Source organism: Scleropages formosus, chromosome 18 (assembly GCF_900964775.1).
Source record: "Scleropages formosus chromosome 18, fSclFor1.1, whole genome shotgun sequence".
Classification (NCBI taxonomy): Eukaryota; Metazoa; Chordata; class Actinopteri; order Osteoglossiformes; family Osteoglossidae; genus Scleropages; species Scleropages formosus.
In genome coordinates this window covers 10,931,520-10,952,155 of record NC_041823.1, presented here as the reverse complement: position 1 = coordinate 10,952,155, position 20,636 = coordinate 10,931,520, and the positions used below count along the sequence as shown (strand labels likewise).

Below are 20,636 nucleotides of genomic sequence, written 5' to 3'. Positions count from 1 at the left end.
TTTATTGAATAAATTATAACCTCATTACTTAAGCATACAATGAAAATGTTTTTTTTTTTTTTTTTTTTTTTAAACATAAAGACATTTTTGATATTTATCACTACTTCCAGGTATGACTTACCGTAGCTGGAACCAAACACAAATCACTAAAAGCTTTCAACCTAAACAAAGGGGCCATGACTCCAAATTGTCTCAACAAGCAGTTTGACAAAAACCATGGCAAGCTTTCAGCTGTACTGCTGCCAAGCTTTTTCTCCGCAACGGTTTCAAAGATTGCTCGAAAAGAAAAACAAGCTACGTAGAGCGCGGTCAACAAAGACAACAAGCCTTCCTGCACTGCCTCCACGATGAGGAACCACAAACCAGAAGGATGTCATTGGATCTTTAGATCACCTGAATGCCACCGGCTCATGCGTTTAACGAAAACGGCTGCCGCGGGAGGCGACTCACCTCGCAGACAGAGGAACGTCAGGAAGTCCTCCGTCTTGGGTTTGAGCTTTGACAGCTCGCTGATCCGAGTCGCGGGAGCGGGTAGAGACACTTCCACCACCTTCACCGGAGTCATGCTGGGGGAGCTTGGCTGCGACTGGGCAAACTTTCTTTGGGCCTGCAGCCTTGGTCTACAGGAGGGGTAAAACAGGTACAATCGATAGGAATACACTTATGTCATCACTTTAGCTACAATGAAATGAGCGTGGTAAAATACTGAATCCAGAAATGCATTTGTTTGACTGTCTCTAACAGCTATGGCTCAATACTAGTTAGTTCTATCACAGAAATGTTACAGCGTAACCCATTTTAATTAATAATCATTATTCCACATTTACATATATTAACAAAATCTTAGCAAATAGCTGCACTTTAATCAGACTCATTCATCTATTCACAGTCGTTACTCGACGTTGATGCAGTGTCGGACACCCTTTCATGCGTCTCTGTACATTTCCTGGATTAAATTACTGGGCATTGCATAAACAACAATAAAATGTGCAACATTATTTAATTTGTTATATCCTCCTGGCAGCTGCTGTTGTCTAGTACTCACTACAACTGCCAACTTTAGATTCACGTCTAGTCTGTAAAATGTGATTAAATTCCGTGTTAAACACTGCCAAGAAGATGACAGTTGATAGAAATATTAAGAACGCTGCAGATCTACTTAAGACAATCATCTTCCTTACAATCCATTTTTCTCCTCCCGATGACATGATTATTATTTTTTTTTTTTTTTTTTTTTTAGTAGCTGCGGTGAAAGATGCTGTCCAAACCTTAAATCTTTTGCCACATATCTTATGTATAAATTGTACTCCTTTAGATTACACTGAGAAGCCAGAGTTGCAGGGAGCACGGAATTCCGATTTTCTTTCTCTGTGATTTCTGACATGTGTACACCGTGTACTACTTTTCATTCCATGTACTTTATTTTTGCCAGCAGATCCCCATCTACTCACGCCGATGGATTTCCTTCAGGAGGAAAAAGTTATCCGTTATAGAAAGCAATCTCTGATTCAATCAGACACTTGTTACACAGATTTCTCAGTTATTACGACAGGTCGATGAAACGCAGCCGGTGTTATTGATCAGTTCAGGATCTGGCAGCAGCTCTCATACAGAACGTCCTTGTAACCCACACCTCAGAAACACCGGTCCTTTTTCTACACTTCAATCGATTTCACGCTGCGTGAAATACATAACGTTAAGTCACAATAAAAATCGTGGGAGGCAAAACAGCCCAAAAATCTAATTCAATTTTATTTTAACAGGTGTTTTACCAATACAACATTGTCCTGGGGTATTTGCAGCACGGTACTTGGATATGACACCTGATACTTACTTGGCCTGAGAGGATTACAGGTAAACAGCACATTATTGGAGAGAGACGCTGCACGACAAGTCTGGATTAAAGTCAGAACCCCTAGACACTCTGGGTTTTCTGTTAGTAGCAGATATACCCACACCGACTGACACCACACCCGCCCACTAAACAAAATGGGCACAGCCAAAAACCCTTTTGCAAGCAAGCAGCGGAGCATTAATTTGGTGCTGGGTCTTGCAGGCTTCTGCGTGTAGCAGCAATCATTTCCTGCAAGTCAGTCTTTTGACAGATTGACCCTTAGTATGACATCTTTATCCCATCTACCTGGAACCCTCAGTGGGGCAGCACGGTCAGATCTGCTTTAAGCCCCTCTTGCTTGGACCGCGGCAGCGTGCCGATACTTCGCACTCCGCGAGCGGACGTTACTTGCGGGGAAGTCAGCCGAGCGGCGCCGCACAAATCGAGACACCCATTTCCCAGTGAAAACACCGCAATGTTGATCGCTGCCGGCAGGATCCAAGCAGCGCCACTGACTGTTCAGCCTACACAATTCCACAAGTGCGGGACGTGGGAAGACATCCTCTCATCCCGCTCAAGTCTTGTACTCAAGGAATGTACTAATGTGGAAAATGTGGAATTTGACCTACAGACTGCTGTAGCCTCCCGTAAAGACAGAAGTCAACGGCAGAGAGGCGGCATATGGCAGAGCAGCGGGTGACACAGTGTGGTCCAAAGGCAGCAGCTCTAACCACTAGGCTACCAGCTGTCCCACAAAGTAGAACTTAAATCTCTCTCGAGAAAACATCACTACGAACAGTAGCAACATGATGACAAAACACTACACGTAGAGCAAAAATAAATAAATCAATATCATGATTACTCCCTCTCTCGCTAATGGGTAACACAAAAAAGTGACAGCAGCCCTAATGCCTAGAGAAGTTCTCGTTAGTTTCCATTACATGTTGTGTGCCACCTCAAAATGAACTAATGAAAAATAATTGCGATGAAATTATTAGCCAGACATTCCCTCAAAAGTACTTATTTGCCACATATACTATAAAAGTACAAGTCATTAAAATAAATTCCCAGGTGCTATGGTGTACAGCATATTATTGCTACCCTATGTGTATTCTGTGTTATCTAGGAAAAGTTACACTTAAGGCTCACTTATCGTGAAACAGAAAACCAAAGCAGAGGGGCACTTTACGTGCTGCTATAGATCACCCTTAAACAAGTTACATAAAAAAGCCAGCAAATATATTCGTATAATAGAATAAAGCCAGAAATTGCACTTTGGAGGCTGCTGACAGGCAGCGAAAGGCTTACCAATAAATGGATGGGATGCTGCCAAAGGTCTTATAAACCTGCCCATATATTTTAAATACGTAGCCAGTCACTTTTATGCGGCGATACACCTACCCGACATTTATAACAAAACACAATGTGTGAAGTGGCAACGTCTGCCAAGTTTCTTTATATATTCCATCCATTTTCGGTGCCTTCACAATGTTAAACCTTCAGAAGGCTGAGCCAGAATTCTTCTATGTGTCTGACCACATCCTTCTGTATATCATCCAGCCAAAGCCACAGGATTACAGTCAAACCAAGGAGCAGCACATGATGACAAGGAGGAAAATGTGAATCTGAAAATGTGATTTGGGGGGGGGGGGAGAAGAGAAGGGGGTTTAAAAAAAAAAAAAAAAAAAAAAAAAAAAAAAAAAAAAAATCAGGGAAAGCCAGGAGCTTCCAGGATATCACAGCAGAACTGGACAGATGTGGAGCAGCTCAAACTAACCACCCAGGTTGTTAAAAAAAAAAAAAAAAAAAAAAAAAAAAAAGTATCTTCAGTAAGTACATAAACCTGTTAATGAACAACATCTCCTGGATTCATAAATCAAATATATCTGTGAAACAGAAGATGTGACTATGTTCTAGGTTACAATGGCAAGTTTATTTCCATCTTTATATACTGTACTATTCCTGATTTCCTGGTATTTTGAATATTTCTAGAACTTTAACACACACACACACACACACACACACACACACACACACACACACACACACACACACACACACGACTGCCTGAAACATAGTGAAGTAGTAAGCAAGCGACACGGATACGGTTTATCTAATTCCACAGGTGTCCGTCTTTTCTCCAAACCAATGTTTGCTGCTAATTGAAGATACACAACGCATTACTGCCACTGGCCTGAGGGTGCTGGATCGCTCTGAACACAAAACCACCCTCTCTCTCTGTCACAACCCTTCTTTAACAAAGTCATAAAGTCAGGGGTGAATTATGTCTCCTCCACGTCGCTCATTCCGACTGCTCAACACAACGATGCGTCCAAGAGCTGAACCCGAACACCCCTGTTCACTTCGATCTGGAGAGTATGGAACACAAAACAACGGTCATACACTCTCGGTCTTTTGCATAAAACAAATTGTTTTATTTTAATGCAATAAAAGCTGTGCATAATTAAAAGCCACTCCACTAAAACTGAACAAACAGACAGTGGGCTGGAATCCAATCAGGTGAAGGATGGTGGAAGAAACCAACAAGCTGCTCCAAGTAACCATGGAGCAATACTACCCACAATGCCACAGGCCTCCATCCATCATTCAACGTAAGTGACAAAGCCATATTTACACGGAGATGACGAACGCTTTGTGCACACAGTACAGCTTTGTACTGATGCTTAATTAGAATGTAATTCACAATAAAGAGAAAAATTAATAAATCTTTTGATCATTATCCAATGAGGATATACTGTGAACATGTCATGTGATGATGTCATGTCAAGTTCTGCTCAGAATACAGGAATGTGTGGAAGATTTGAAGGAAAAAAAAAAAATCTGACTTGTACGGACAAACTCACATCAAAGACAACGGACAACCTTTCCGTATCCTAAGGACAACGACAGAGGACAGAACTGCCACGCCCACACCATCGGCATAACCAGATACACCTGGGACCCGGCAGGATATAAGGCAGAAGCAAACGTAGAAGGACGCGGAACCTTATTCGCCAACTGCTCACTCGTCCTGAGTCGGCTTACCTGTCGCTTCTGCTCCTCGTTCCACCTCCCGAGTCCGTCTCCCAGAACCCCTTCCCGTTCTGTGACCTGATCAGTTTACTTGTGTTTGACCTATTGCCTGTGTTCACCGACCACGATTCTGGATTTCCTGTTGTACGACGTTTGCAGTCCGAAGACCCAAGCCTGCCCCTGACTACGGTTCCTGTCCAGCCCCGAATAAATTCCTGCGCACTCCGCAACTGAGTCCGCCTTCTCCTTCCCAGACGAAACCATGGCAAGAACATTCCGGAAACACCCTACATATGTGGCTGCCAAAGGTCATTGAAAAAAATCGTACTTAACATCTTAAAAATGTAAGACAGGCCTAACACTACGTTAGTCATTATCCAAATGCACTGATAACACATCCGATAGGTGTGAACACTCCTCCTTCAAAACTTCAGAATGAACAGTAAAACCGGCATAAAAGAAAATCACAGTCTCCTGTTACTCTGGAGAAATTATGCAACATCACACTTGATTTTTCTTGCTGCAGAAGCAACACACAATGTTCAACACAATGTTTGTGGAACTTCCAGCGACTAATGCGTCACTGTAGCTGGTATGGTGTTACAAAAGCCTGCGAGAATCTATTAGAAGTCAACTTTCAGCTGTGGGTAGCAGCACAGCTGCTTGGCCTCGACGTGCTCACCTGCATTCCTGCATACAGAAAACATGTCGTCTTGGGTCTCCGAGTACAGGAGGGAGGAAAAAAAGAAAAGAAGAAAAAAAAAAACCCTATTGTCTCAGTCAGCCAAAAGCAACTGCTGTGTTTGTGCTGGCAAAGTAAAACTGATCCCCTGCTTTGAGTCCAATGCATCATATTTCTAAAACAACAATTAGGTACAGTAAAGGTATGTGCCACTGAGCCAAAGTTGACTTTGGGTGACCGCTTGTGTTATTTTTCAAGGTAGAGTAGGGTACGGAAGTGGTTCAGCGTTGCCTTCTTAAAACACGTCCCTGGAATGGTGGATGACACCGATGCAAACAGGGAGAGAACGTGCAAAATCCACAGCCGGAGTCGGATTCAAACCCACAGGCTGACAGATGCGAAGCTCCAGCATTACTTTACCTGACGCTGTACAACCAACAGAAGACAAGCCCATCTTTATCTCAAAAGTAGCGAGGGTCAAGGAGAACAACTTATCCATTTACCAAGATAATCTGCACCGAAAAGGGAATAAAAGCAATTCAGATTTTATAGATTACACCTCTCACTGGAACAAACTATATTTGGCATGCTCAAAGCACTGGTTTGAAAAGTAAATTACTGGTATCATGCCTTACTAAGTACAGTGTCAGAGTCTGGGGTCTGATTAGCCAACACTGAAGATCACAACTTTCACAGATTTTATATATAAAGCAAATATCTTTTTATCTATGAAAGAGGAAACAATGTGCTGGGCTGATGATGTAAGAACTGAACCAAAACTGTATAGTAAAACGGAAGCATTAGATTAAAAATTAGCCCTGTTTTTAAGTCAAAGGTAAAACAGAGTAAAACTACATGCATACGGGGGGGGGGCGCAGCAGGTTTGGCCGGGTCCTGCTCGCTGGCGAGTCTGGGATTCAAGTGCTGCTTGAAGTGCCTTGTGATGGACTGGCGTCCCATCCTGAGTGTGTCCACTCCCCTCCAGTCCTTAGCCCTGTGTTGCCGGGTTAGGCTCCGGTTTGCTGTGACTCTGCTGGGGGCAAGCGGCTTCAGATGGTGGGTGGTGTGTGTGTGTGTGTGTGTGTGTGTGTGTGTGTGTGTGCGCGCGCGCATGCATATGTATGTTGATCTCAGAGTTGGTTTGGTGATGTTATCATGCGGTTACACTTCGAAGTATTTTCTGCCTGGAATTAATCCTGAGTAGCTGAATACCCCTTAAAAAAAAAAAGCTAGAAACAAGACCAAAGTCAGTTCTTCCTGTTAAGAGGACGAATTAAGAGGCCTCCCCCATTTCCATGAGTGCCAACTGAGATGCCCTCATCTTATAGAAAGACCTCTAAGCTAATAAACGAAGAAATAAAACAGGAAAGGATATTACAAAAGACAGCTCAACAGGTTGCTAACCTCCTGATAAAAACAAATCATTATTAGCATGTCTTAGAAATCAGGGCAACACTGACATTATGCCTAAAATACCCACAGTTACACGATTGAATATTTGTGGATATGCTATCATTGGCCTTTTACCAAAGGGGGGGGGGGGTTTTAAAAAAAATTCTGCTCATGAATAATGCTTTTGGTTGCACCGCACACTGAGCTCACTAGTAGACCTATATGCATTCTTTCCCAGGTGACATGAGAGCAGCACATACCTCCCAACACATCTCTTCCCCAGTTCACACGTGTTCTTATGGACCAACAACAGAAATGTATCATATACTTTGCTCTTCTGTTTTTAATATTCCTCATTTACTTCAACATGTGATGATAATGCCTTTTGATTGTTTTTTTATGATATGGACTATTGTTTATGGTAGCTTATGGTACCATATCCCTAGAGGATATCGATGAAGTCATTGTTCCCAATACTGGGGGTGCGGTGACTCAGCGGGTTTGACTGGGTCCTGCTCTCCGGTGGGTCTGGGGTTCAAGTCCTGCTTGGGGTGCCTTGTGATGGACTGGCATCCCGTCATGGGTGTGTCCCCTTGCACCCTGTGTTGCCGGGTTAGGCTCCGGTTTGCCGCAACCCTGCTTGGGACAAGCAGTCAGTGTGTGCGTTACTCACGATTTTTGGCTTTAAGTGCTGGGTTAATCCCCATGTAAACTGTAAGTGTATTCTATACCCTATGTACTCACACACTTCACATCTTCACTTAGAAGTTTTTCAGGCGCTCTCTTGAAATTTGTAACTACTCCATTACATTATGAGTATACATCAGGTTGCGTATGTTTCATTACTGAATGATTATCATTTGTACTGTTGTATTCACTGCTGAAGTGCATTTTTATATTTAGTCATCGACTCATCTACTAGTTTTATTGTGACTGTACATTTTATTCCTTTCTATCTTGTTCAACGCTTTGTGGCTGGTTCAAAGGGAAAGGCACTTTCCTAAAAAGAGAACAAACAGCAAGGATCCGCTTCGAGATTGGTGCCGACTTGTTAGAGACGAGACGAACGGCCTCGTTGGTTTCTATGCTATTAGAAAGCCAGTTGGTGCCTCGCTTATGTCATACACTCTTTCTGAAGGGAGAAAGTCTGATGGTCTATGACTCAATCATTTCTGCCCATTTGAGTCTCCATGTTTACTCGTAGCAATGACAAAGGCTTCACATTAACCCTCTCAGGGCCCAATTAATAGTGGCAGTAGGAAAAATCTGTACCAGCTGATGCTAATTTGCAACGTCTGCCTGGAGAGGGTAAATGCTCCAGGAACGGTGATGTGAACCATGAAAATCTCCATCCGTGTTTCCCTCATTATCATTATTATTTATTATTTGTTGTCTAGCTAACCTCTCAAAAGCCATTTACTTTTTTTTTTTTAAACCCATTTACACAGCTGGACATTTTTACTAGAGCTGTTTAAGTACCTTGGTTAAGGGCACAAAAAATTGAAATAAATTTCAGATAATTCTACGTATATGAGTGCAGATCATATTCTTACTTTCTTCTTACTTTCTTTCAGTGTCTGAAGTCGAAGCGAACTTCAGTCTTTGGAGGTGAGAGCAGCATCCATTATCACAATGGCAGGTGCTGCCCTTCCGTACTCCTGTCTGAGGGACAAAGGACAAGTTCAGCTTCTAAAATGGCTGCAATGCACGGAGGGGAGCCCTATCCACGTTCTGAAAAAAGGACAGTTGGATCGGAGCCACGTTACAACTGGCTGAACCTTGCAGTCTTTGCAGAGTTCTCTATAGTTCTATACCAGGGCGACTTATGTGGATGTACAACTCAAGCCCTGCCGCGCAGGTGTGGACTAGAAACGTGCGGTGTGCCAAGAGTTCTTGTTTTGTTTGCCGTTTCACAGGACCCCTGGGAATCTTTGTCGTTGTAAAGGGTGGAAACAGCGGGGAGCGAATGGAAAGCTTTCGGTCTTACTCTGCGCGGAGCAGAATAAGGGCTGGGAGGATAGGTGGCAAAAATTTGCAATCAGCTGTTTAAAATTCCCTTTGGGCCTAAATGCTTCCAGATGTTCCAGATGTTGCAAATTACCGCTTCTCCTAGCGGACGCAAGGCTACCGGCAAAACGATACGATGCGAGCGTTGAGCACGTGCATCTAGGCACAAATGCATCTGCAAAACAGTGCGACAGGTAGCCGTTAGGACCCGTTACTCAAGGGCGGCATGGGGAAATTTAAAAACCACGAAGGATAGAACTAAAACCCCAACTTCTAAAGAGCACAAACACTACTCCTGTCAAAAAAAAGCAGACATCAGTCAATTTTATGTGCTAAAAGAGAGACATACAATTGTCTAAAAGGACACTATATTTCACAGACGAGCTTTTAAAAGCTCAACATATTTAATCGCTAAAGCTGACTCAAAAGCACTAAATCTAAACATTTAACGATCAGTTTGGCAACTCTGTAACCATGTTTATGAGAATCACAGTTAAATTAACCAAAACCACATTTGCAGCACAATGTTTTTGACCACTTAAAACACTCAGCACATCATCTCCCCGAAAAGAAATTGAAGCGTCACAGCGGATGAGCTGTGTACAAAGGACATGTCCCAGGACATCCATCACTCCGTCTTCAGGGTCTCCAGCACTTCAAAATTTGACACCTTTTAGTTTTAGAGGTACAACATAGTTCAGGTGTGTTCCTCTGAAGACTGATCTCACCAGGTGTCCTGCCTGCCCCTTTGCCACTATCCCCTTACATCAGAACTCAACGGTTCAGAGGCTCCAGGCAGTGTGACTGATGGAGAAAAGCCCTGTTTTACTACCGTTTCTTACCACGCCTCGCAGAAAGAGGACAGCTCTGATCTTCTATGCTCAGAACTGTTCCAAGACACATCACTCACACTCCTTTAGGATTACAAAAACGTACGTTCGCGTCAACAGCTCCACAAATCATAGCAAGGCACTGCCGGAAAAAAGGCACAAATGGTTTATTTTTAAAAACCGAAACACAAAAGTGACAACTGGCTGTATCCTGTACCTCGTGACTGCAAACTAACCTAACGTTGCTGCAACTCCAAGCTGAAGTGCTCTTTCAGCAGTTCTCTGTTTACCATAATGAAAACCATGGCCTGTAAGATGAAGGCTGGTGTGAGGTCACATTAGGCCTGGTTGAAAAACAACCAAAGACAGACGTTCATAGTATAGTAGCAGCCTGGCCGTTTCAGCTGCCGTCCTTCTCCCATCAGACAGCGAACACGTCTGCTTTGAGATGCCCTGTACGGGGGCCTTCCGCTGCCATCTGGACCGGCCACAAGTGGAGCCGCCGCGGCTCGTTTCGTCGCGCCGCCCAGCAGGAACCCAAAGAAACCAGCAGGAGCGAGCAAGAACCAGCATTCAGCATCAGCGGGAACCGACTGGGAGACGGGGCAGAGCGATCTCAATTTTTGCTCCTCTATTCCTCAGAAACAACATTTAAAATTACTTTTCAGAGACCAGGCACTGAGTGCCAACAGCTTTGTTTATATTTGCACTATGACAGGCAGAGTGAAATAAAATTTTTATGCATTTATTTATTTTAACCACAGTTCAGTTTTGCTTTACGCTGGTTTTTGTCTCGTCACCACTACAGGACCCCACTGTAAACACAGCCTTAAGTAATAATTCTCCACTATATGGAGGGCCTTCTACATATGTTACCAATCACCCTCGATCAGCAAAGCGCATTGCCTGAGGCCTGGGGCTGTGTTTCAGAGGTTTGCTCTGACTTAACATCCAACCACCGACATCTAAAAACATTTCATGCAATGCACTTCGAGAAACATTCAATGACAGAAGAAGGGAGTAGCTGGAAAGTGAAACAGACAAACACATTGACATACAACAGCAACACAGAAATTCTACAATGAACACAGCAGTCTTACAACATATTTAAATGCATATTCCACAGTTGATCAAAATAAAACTCCTTCAACAAAGAAATACCAGTAATTAATCATCAGACAGCATCACTATTCATTAGGGGTTCTCAGCATGCGGTCCATGGACCCCTCGGGGATCCGTGGATGGACTTCAGGGGGTCTGTGAAGTGCCGGCTTGCTTTGAAAATATAAAATTTATGTAGTGTCAAAGTTAACAAAAATATGACTTGCTAATATTATTGCCAACATTCTGCGTAAAGGTATTCAAATCTCAGTGGTACATTGACTGCAATACTTTCTCTGAACATATTCAGAGAAATTTATCTTGGGGGGGGGGGGGGGGATCTTTAGCTTTCCACAGATTCTCGATCCACGACGTAGAAAAGCTTCCATCATGGCATGCGAGGGGGGTTGCTGTGTGATGCTGCGAGTCACCAACATTCCTTGGCGCATCCCTCGATTATTGATCTAATGATGATGATGTCTAGCCCAGCCCTCCCAAAGATCAAGTTAGTCTCAATTGGATATAATGCAAAGGACAAGGTGGTAAACCATCCAAGAGAACACTGAATGAGCTGATGTGTCCCCCTCACATCACAGCTGGTCTATCCTTCCCCCCCCATGTTCAGGTTACACATACAGGTATACACTCTGTACACCTAAGGGGACGCCACAGGCTGACTGATCACAAAATATCAAATAATACTCAAAAGTTCAAGAAATCAAGACTGAAGTGTGCATAAGAACAATAAACTGGGATAAGAATGATCTGCAGCTGAAGTCAAACTCTTACAAATGTCCCTTGATACCAAGATAATGGTATTTCAGTTCAGCAAATTTATGTTCTGCACACAAATCCACTAAAGGCATGTATACTTAATTTAAGTGGTTTCACTTTAAGTCATATAACTCTTATACTTCGCTTAAGAAATTTAGGACACCCACATGGTTTTAAAGCACTGACATTATTCCACAAACTGTATACTTAATGCCCAGTGAGCCCACAGAGTTTAGGAAGCATCTGATCATATAATTTTCCCAGATTATCCTTCAAAACTTCTCATTCATGTTATTTTTGTCATATTTAAAAAAAAAAAAAAAAAAAAAGGAGAAAGAATAAGATAAAATATACTTTGGCTTGAACAGACCAATAGAAGACCTGATGAACTTGTGATGAAGCCTGTCGAAATACAAGTTAAAAATGTTCCCCAAGAGCCTGCTGACATTAGAAAGCATACAACCATTCACGCAACCAAAACATGCAAAGTAGAAGCTGTATCGATTCAAAGGTGACTCTTCCTCAAAAGACTGACTTCCCGACTCTCACCCTTGAAGAGCACAATGTCAACACAAACCTCACGTCTCCAGTACAGCCTTCTTAATGTCCCCTCCCAAACAAGAGCACAGCAGGTGAGTTTCCTACTCGATGCAATCGGAGAGGCGGGTTCATTTCCATTTCTTCCACAGCCCTAGGAAGTAGTCCCAGTGGTCCCAGGAGTCTCAACATCCAAGCTGGAGCTCATGGGATGGTTCAGTTGCACTGCACACTGCAATCCAATCTACTGCCTTGAGGGGAAAACTCATTTGTGTCACCAGGAACTCATCCCAAAACCAGAGTTCTGAATTTAAACTCAAGCGCTTTGAAAAAGTCACAAACAAACAAACAAACAAACACCATTACATAGGATAGTATTTTCACTTTTTCACGGTACAAATAGGAAATGCATCTGAGAATACAACTGTACCATGGTGATAACACCAAACAGATGCTATTCCATCGATTGTGCAACCGCGAGGCGACGGAACCGTAAAAATCAAACCTGTTGAGTTCCTACTGCTATGCGCATTAGTCCGAAATGGATTTGCACACGTTTGTTCACACGAGCTGGAGCACACACACGATGGGCTCTTAACATAACAGCAAGACAATGGACAGTACAGGATTTCCATGAGCTTGTACAGAACTCAACTGCCACTCAGATGGTGAAACCACTCGTCTGGAATGTAGAAGTGCACCGATCTGTCTGGAGGCGGAAAGCTTTCTCGTTTTTTTTTTAGGTTCCCACCATCAAACAAGGACCACATCTGCGGAACCCGTGTGCTTAGACTGAAGGGAGAGACCACACTGCCTCTCAAGCTCCTTGCGATCAAATAAACAGAACCCTGCTTAAACTAAACATCTGTGGCCGAGAATGTCCTCGTGCTGCAAGGTTTTTCCACGGCATCTTGCGGATGAAGCGCTGTGCACCCGTACGGCCGGCGCTTCTGAAACGATTTCATGTGCACTGCGAAAAAATTGGACACACTGCTATAATAGAAAGGTCACCTGCTCAGTGTTGAAATTCAGGGTATGATACCTTCGAGGCAGCCGAAGAGAAAAACAAAGCACTTCCACAGAGACGTCAATATGATACGCTGAGCAGACCACAGAATTAATAAAACCGAGAAAAAAAAAAAAAAAAAAAGCCAAAAAGGATATTTCCATGTCAAAGAAAATTCATAAATAATATATTAATTCCAGTGGGGGTGTGGTGGTGCAGTGGGTTGGACCGGGTCCTGCTCTCCAGTGGGTCTGGGGTTCGAATCCCGCTTGGGGTGCCTTGCGACGGACTGGCGTCCCGTCCTGGGTGTGTTCTCTCCCCCGCTGGCCTTCCGCCCTGTGTTGGCAGGTAGGCTCCAGTTCCCCATGACCCCGTATGGGACAAGCGGTTCAGGAAGTAAGTGTGTGTGTGTGTGTGTGTGTGTGTGTGTGTGTGTGTGTGTGTGTTAATTCCCTGGCATGCAACCAGAAACAAACTTTCCCAAAAGTAGCCCCACCATTTTAAAATGAAACTGTGGGCACTGTTTCTTTTTTATTATTATTCTAATTTTTATAGCGGGGGGTGCGGTGGCGCAGCGGGTTGAACCGGGTCCTGCTCTCCGGTGGGTCTGGGGTTCGAGTCCCATTTGGGGTGCCTTGCAGTGGACTGGCGTCCAATCCTGGGTGTGTCCCCTCCCCCTCCAGCCTTATGCCCTGTGTTGCCGGGTTAGGCTCTGGCTCCCTGCAACCCTGTATGGGTCAAGCAGTTCAGACTGTGTGTGCATGTGTGTGAGATTTTCATAGTTCTTCTGCAGACCTTTGAGGATTTATTAACCCACGTGGTAGCAACAGGACAAGGGTCTGCGCTGTAAATGTCTACCACATCCGCTCAGCGCAGATCTGCGGCCGATCATCTCCTTACAACATTGAGGATTTCCCTCAAGTCACCAGACTCCGCGTTTCAGGTCAGGAAAAATGCTGCTTCCAGGCCAAACATTTGGTCTCTTTTCCACCATGGATACGGCTTACCGAGAGAGCGACAAAGACCGACGCGCGTGTTTGGATTGCCTCTGTTAGCAGCGAGGCAGTGCTGCGGATTCCTGCGGAGCGAACTTGTCATTTTCAAGGGGAATTAATCACTGAGAGAGGAAGCGCAGAGGGGGTAAATGGCATTTCAGAAATGAGCTAATGGGCTGAGCCGACACTACAGCTAACAAGATGTCTCCTGTTTAATGAGCAATCGCACGTTGGGAGACGGACGAGCACAGCCGAAGGGCTGGGAAGAGCATCCTTTCGGGCACCTGCAGCGAGTCTCTAGGACCTGCTGCTCGCTTTGCTTTTCCGATCCCATCCTTCCGAAAGGCTCTGTGTTCGGCCACCCTTCACCTGATCTCTGAGCCTCCGGGATATTCGTTACAGGAGCAGCACTAGATGAAACTAACACAAACAGGAATCGGTGACTCAGCTAGGGCTCTTGAATAACCATCTACTGTTCCCATGGTTTGCCGCTATGCTTGTACTTTTCTTTAAGGGAAAATGCGAAACAGAGAAGTGCTTTATTATAGTTGCTGCAGAGGGTCTGGTTAACACACACACACACACACACACACACACACACACACACACACACACACTGCCTGAACCACCTGTCCCCTATAGGGTCGCAGGGAGCCAGAGTCTAACCCGGCAACACAGGGCGTAGGGCTGGGGGCGGGAGGGACGCACCCAGGACGGGACACCAGACCACCGCAAGGCACCCCAAGTGGGACTCAAACCCCAGACTCACCGGAGAGCAGGACCCGGTTCAACCCACTGCGCCACTGTGCCCCCCCCAGACGTAAACTAAATTCACTAATTTAAATTTAATCTGACTAAACATGTTTCACAACCTTTAGTTTTTCCTGAAATAATGAGTCAGGTTTTTAAAATTTTAATTCGACCCAAAACAGGTATTTATGAAGAACTTTTTCTACAACCTCACTATACATCTTTAGTGTAGTATATACTGTATTGCATCATGTATATGCATATATAATGTAGGTATTTGTATAAATGTACTTTTATATGGCAATATATTTTTTAAGAAAATTTTACTCTGGCAAGAAGAGTCGGCCCGTCAGCGCGCATCATAATTAGTTGTTGCCTGCTGATTTTAAGTTGTCAAACAGCGCTGTAGCCCCAGGTTCTGCGGCTCAGTGAAAGCCCCCCCCCAGTTATCCAGTTCCCATTTTCCCCAGTCCTTGATCTGACACTGGAGGAAAAAAAAAAAAAAAAAAAAAAAAGCATTAACCAGAGTCCAGGGCGATACAGCAGAAACGGCCACTGGGACCCCTCTTCCAACGGGTCCTTACTCCCCAAATTTCAACAGCCATCATGAAATGCCTCGTCAAAGCATACCACACATATTATGTCAGTTTCTTTCTTTGAGCTCTCTAGAAACTAACTTATAATTTAGTGGTGTAAAGTATTCATGTTCCTTATGAAGGAAATGTGTAGGCAGTAAAAACATAGTGATTTACAATTTGAAAATTGGGAAAAAAAATGTCCGCCTATTGGTTTGGATGAAGGATTTCATGTTCATAACCTCAATTTAGTTGAAATGAAGATTGTGTGTTAGAACTTCAGTTGAACGCACAAATTAGAAAGGACAGTTAATATTTGTTCCATTTTACTTTTGAAAACTGCTGTTAATTGTACAAGCAAAGTTATATAAAGTGCATTTGATGAATTTGAAACAGACAAAAATGTAAAATCATGTTTTTGCCAATGAAGTACAAATATAAAAACTAAAACAAAGAGCAAGGATGGAGGGAAAAGTAGGGAAAAAGTCTAACAAAAAAAGTCCGTAAGGTTACAAAGACTCAGGAAAAACTTCGTTTATGTCTCCCTGTTCTAACGTACCTTTTACAAGTTTATCACTTTTCAGTGCTGGCACTAAAATTTGAAATAATCTCTCTCACACACACACACACACACACACACACACACACTGTCTGAACCGCTTATCCCATATGGGGTCATGAGGAGCCAGAGCCTAACCTGGCAACACAGGGCGGAAGACTGGAGGAGGAGGGGACACACCCAGGACGGGACGCCAGTCTGTCGCAAGGCACCCGAAGCGGGACTCGAACCCCAGACCCACTGGAGAGCAGGACCCAGTCCAACCCACTGCGCCACCGCACCCCCTGAAATAATCACTAAAACGAAAATCTAAAACTAAGTCCAGCTCTGCAGCATTTTCCCCAGACTCCCTTGCAGGTGTCACAGTGACACCTATACCGAGCCAGGCGTCCGAAGGGCCGGGACTCCGGCAAACCGCGCTCTTCCCAAAGCGAGTTAGGAGCGCTCAGCGAAGCTTGCGGCACATTAAGGGAACACAAACGGGCTGCTCGCAGCACACGCATCGAAGGGAGGTTGCGCAAATACTCTCGCGTTGGCCTGGGAATCGGGTTTTGAAGAGCCACATAAGAACCAGGTAATTGGTTATGACCGAAATGGGAGAAATCTCAATGTAAAACTCCCAAAATACCGTTGCCTGGAAAGTTAATCATTTACACCTGCAAAACACAGGATTTTACCTGCTATTTAAACAATGATTTTAACTCAATTTATTTTGACACTGTGGACACTCCTACAGCCATACACTTTACTAAATATAAACATTTCAGCAGGTAAGCCAAATTATTAATATATAGTTGTCACATGCAATTCATAATATTAATATACAGTTGACCCTTGAGCAATATGGGGGTTTGTGGCACTGACCCCCCTGCACACTCGAAAATCTGCGTATAACTACTAATAGCTTACTGGTGACTGATGACATAAACAGTTGGTTAACATGTATTTTGTATGTTATATGTGTTATATAATACTGTATTCTTACATTAAAAGTTGGCTAGAGAAAAGAAAATGTTAAGAAAATCATAAGAGAAAATACATTTACTGTACTGTATTTATCGATACAGTAACTTTACATCATCTGTTTACAAGATGAATCGTCTGTCTGTCTATCAGTACCTCCATCAATATTATCTTGTGATACAAAACACTGTAGATGTTATACGTATTACTAATGCCAGACATCAAAAATGAAAAGATAATGTGAAAAAAATTCATATTTATTTAGAGGTATAACAATTCATGCACTGATAACGAAGAAGCAGCAGTAGGATTGCTTCACGGTAGCCTGGTGTAACTGATACGATTGCTTTGCGGTAGTCCAGCCTATACACTAATGAATGAATCGTTAAACTTTTACAGTCATATTCATAAAAGAGCACTGGAAAAAATATCCGCGTATAAGTGGACCCGCGCAGTTCAAACGCGTGTTATTCAAGAGTCAACTGTAGCATCATAATTTCAATATTTTAATCGATATACAGAGTATACAAAAAAACAAAGCTGATAACTTTCAGTCCATCATTATGAATCTGCTTGCCACAAAAATTCAAAACAAATCACTGTACCTGAAAAATCCAACTGACAGCATTTCAGCTAAAGCCACAGCTGTGATCAGGAAATCTCACCATGAATTTTCGAAATTATTTCCTCTACTTGCTACTGAGTGCGACACAAGGTAAGTCCTTCAATGCCTTGAGTTTGTTTGTCTGCTAATTTTCTGAGATCTGGCAAACTCTGTTATTAATACCGAGTAACCTTAACAGTCACGTGCGTCACAGACGTGAAGTTTAAATAGTGGACATTTAAAATTGCCCTTGAAGCATCACAGCGACAATAACCATTTGATTTATAGCAAAGATGTCGGCTGGCCAGAACTGATTTATCTTTTAAAGTGCTTATTGTGAGAAGCGGGAAATGTTTCCCAGCAAGACACATCATGTTTTGCGAGTCCTCTGCCACTATTAGGTTTACTTATTCTTCATTTAGTGGAGATTGGAGCTTTATTTTATTTGTTTTCTATGATTCATTGTGGTGCATTTTTTCCTCTTTAAAAATAAAACAAATTGAGTTTTAAAATTTCTGTACCGTGGTTACTCAGCAGTACAGAGCTCATCGTCCCCAGAGCCTTAGTTTATCAGATGTGTGTTAAGGCCAGAAAGGAAGGCCAACACAGCACCTGAAGAGACATTCACACACTTAGGTCACACAAAGAAAATCCGTTTTACTTATTTTCCCCCACGTGCTCCTTCGTTTTCATATCGAAAGGCACCTTTTTTTTCCCCTCAACGTTCGCAATTTGTGCACAATTTAAGTGACCGCCGTTCATTTCGGACTACTCAAATTCAGCATCGTTTCAGAGGCCTATCGTCAGGCGCCAGCACCGTCCGTTGCAAGTAAGAACCGTGGACGTACGAGGGAGAAAATAAGCTCATTTATTTAAACGAGCTTAGTCTTAGACAAGGATGGAACCACCGTAGACACGACCACAACGCAGCTGAGTGCCAACAAGTCAAACTCACCTCTTCCTCACTGGCTCGTCTTCATAATAGTCGCTGCTTTGCGATGACACCTGAGAGTCCTCCTTGTCATTTTCCGCCAACGGGCCTCCTTTCGGCGCCGACCTGTTGACGCTGTGCTGGCCGTTTGCCAAAGATCCTACGCAAAAAAAAAGAAAAGGGAAACGCGTTTCAGTCACCCCGTGCCGTCTCCCCCAAAATACCATTACATTTTAACACGCTTAATTCTAGATAAGAAAAAGGATCTTGTGTATTCAAAACACGACGACGGGTGTTAATCATAAAAAAACAGGCATAGCGTCCCAATATATCTTTTTAATGGGCTTGATTTGAATCCCAAATTCTTCTTCTGCAAACAGCTCGTAATCCAAATTTACTAAATTGCATACACCTGCATATAAATGAGGCGGGGAGGATACAGTCACGCAGCAAAAAGAGCCAAGACGACGAAGCCATATTTAATGGGCATTTAACTAATGGAAATTACACACAAACACGATTAAAACTTGATTATTACACGTGCTTCACATTTTATCTCAAGCTAACCGGCTTCACGCCACACTGCGGAGTCTGGGGCAAATCCAGGAGTACTGCTGCGTACCAGTCCGAACTCAAGCCAGGTCAGTGTAACTAAGAAAGAAAAAAAAAATAATAATAATATAAAGGCATTAGCATCAGCTTTATTATATTTTGTGCGGCGTTTTCCCTCCTGCTTCGTCTCGTCGTGTCACCCTCGCACAATTGGGTTCGAGCTCCGTCCGAGACAGACCAACAACGGCCCTCCTGAAAAGCGCTACGCTGATTTTTCCGCGATCGCGTCTCCCGCCGAATTAATTTCACGAGCGTTTAACTAAAACTGATAGCTGTGATCTGATACCCCCATCCTCATCAAGCGCAAAGGTGAGCAACACGCGGGGCCGTAAAACCCACGACTGGCCAGCCTGAGTAACGCGGAATAAAAGGAACGGCGTCATTCAGAACGTAACTTGACCGAATGATCTTCGTCTCATCTGCAACTAAGTAGGTGCGCAGCTAAGGATCCCACAAGAGTGACGATTTCATCCTGCATCTGCGGAAGCCCGATGGCGATGCGAAGAGCAGAGCGACACGTTCATCTATGAATATCTGCAGCACCTCCACTCCAGTGAGAAGCATCATTTTGATTCGAGCTCACTGGAGCAACTTACGGATGCACCGCAATCACAAATACGTCACAATAAAAATGTAAAGTACTGTTTAAGGAACTCACAAGCAGCATCGGAGGTGTCGCTTAGATCTGATTCTGAGCTTTGACTGCCAGGTGACAAAAATCAGCCACGATGCCAATAAAAGCTTTAACTCATTACGATCTACTGTGCTGACAACATGTATGATACATGCCTTTGGGACTATAAAGATAGAAAGCTTCTGGGTTTACCTGGGCAGGTTGCTCTGCCTAACTAGGGCATGTGATTCTATTAGTGAACATAATAACTCAGTGAAATAAATGAGTTAGACATACTTGTGTTCCATAAGAAAAATAAATCTGAAAAAAGTGGTAAAACCTGGAGGGGGGAAAAAAAAAAAAAAAAAAAAAAAATTTTTTTTTTTTTTTTTTACAAAATGTTCTTAGTATGATCCCAGAGGACTTGAGCTGAGTGTCTTAAAAATACAGGCCTTTTATAAGAGGAGTATTCTGATTCTGGACAAGATTATGCTCAAAATTTTAAGAAAAATAGTGCGCAGCAGTCACTATCGGATCAGCAAAAACATACAATACGTATAAAGACATACGCTTTCCGCGTGTGGTCGACCGAAAAAGTGTCCAGTGTGAGTTAAGGAATTTATTTCACAATGGAACAAAAACGGCCTGTTGTGCTTTGTTTAATAGAACACAGCTGTAATGTACGGGTGGCACAGCAAGAAGTGCTGCCGTCTCACAGTGCCTGGGTGGTACGAGAGGATGCGGGTTCGATCCCTGCTCGGTCTGTGTGGAGTTCGCATGTTCAACCTGTGTCTGTGGGGGTTTCCTCTGGGTGCTCTGGTTTCCTCCCACACTCCAA

At 43.4% G+C, this 20,636-nt stretch overlaps 1 protein-coding gene across 2 annotated transcripts in view; it reads right to left on the bottom strand.

The window, feature by feature from the left end:
- The window catches only part of jarid2a (jumonji and AT-rich interaction domain containing 2a), a 92,935-nt gene that overhangs the window by 25,176 nt on the left and 47,123 nt on the right, over positions 1–20,636 (bottom strand). Inside the window, exons 1-3 of one of the 2 annotated variants that reach the window (XM_029259770.1) lie at positions 19,581–19,597; positions 18,598–18,733; positions 451–620 (exon numbers count right to left, since the gene is read on the bottom strand). In XM_029259770.1, the coding sequence (XP_029115603.1) occupies positions 451–565 (115 nt within the window). In that variant the 5' untranslated portion in view covers positions 566–620; positions 18,598–18,733; positions 19,581–19,597. Of the gene's footprint in view, positions 1–450; positions 621–18,597; positions 18,734–19,580; positions 19,598–20,636 lie in introns of those variants that run through there. The other variant, XM_018762957.2, reaches the window with a different exon arrangement.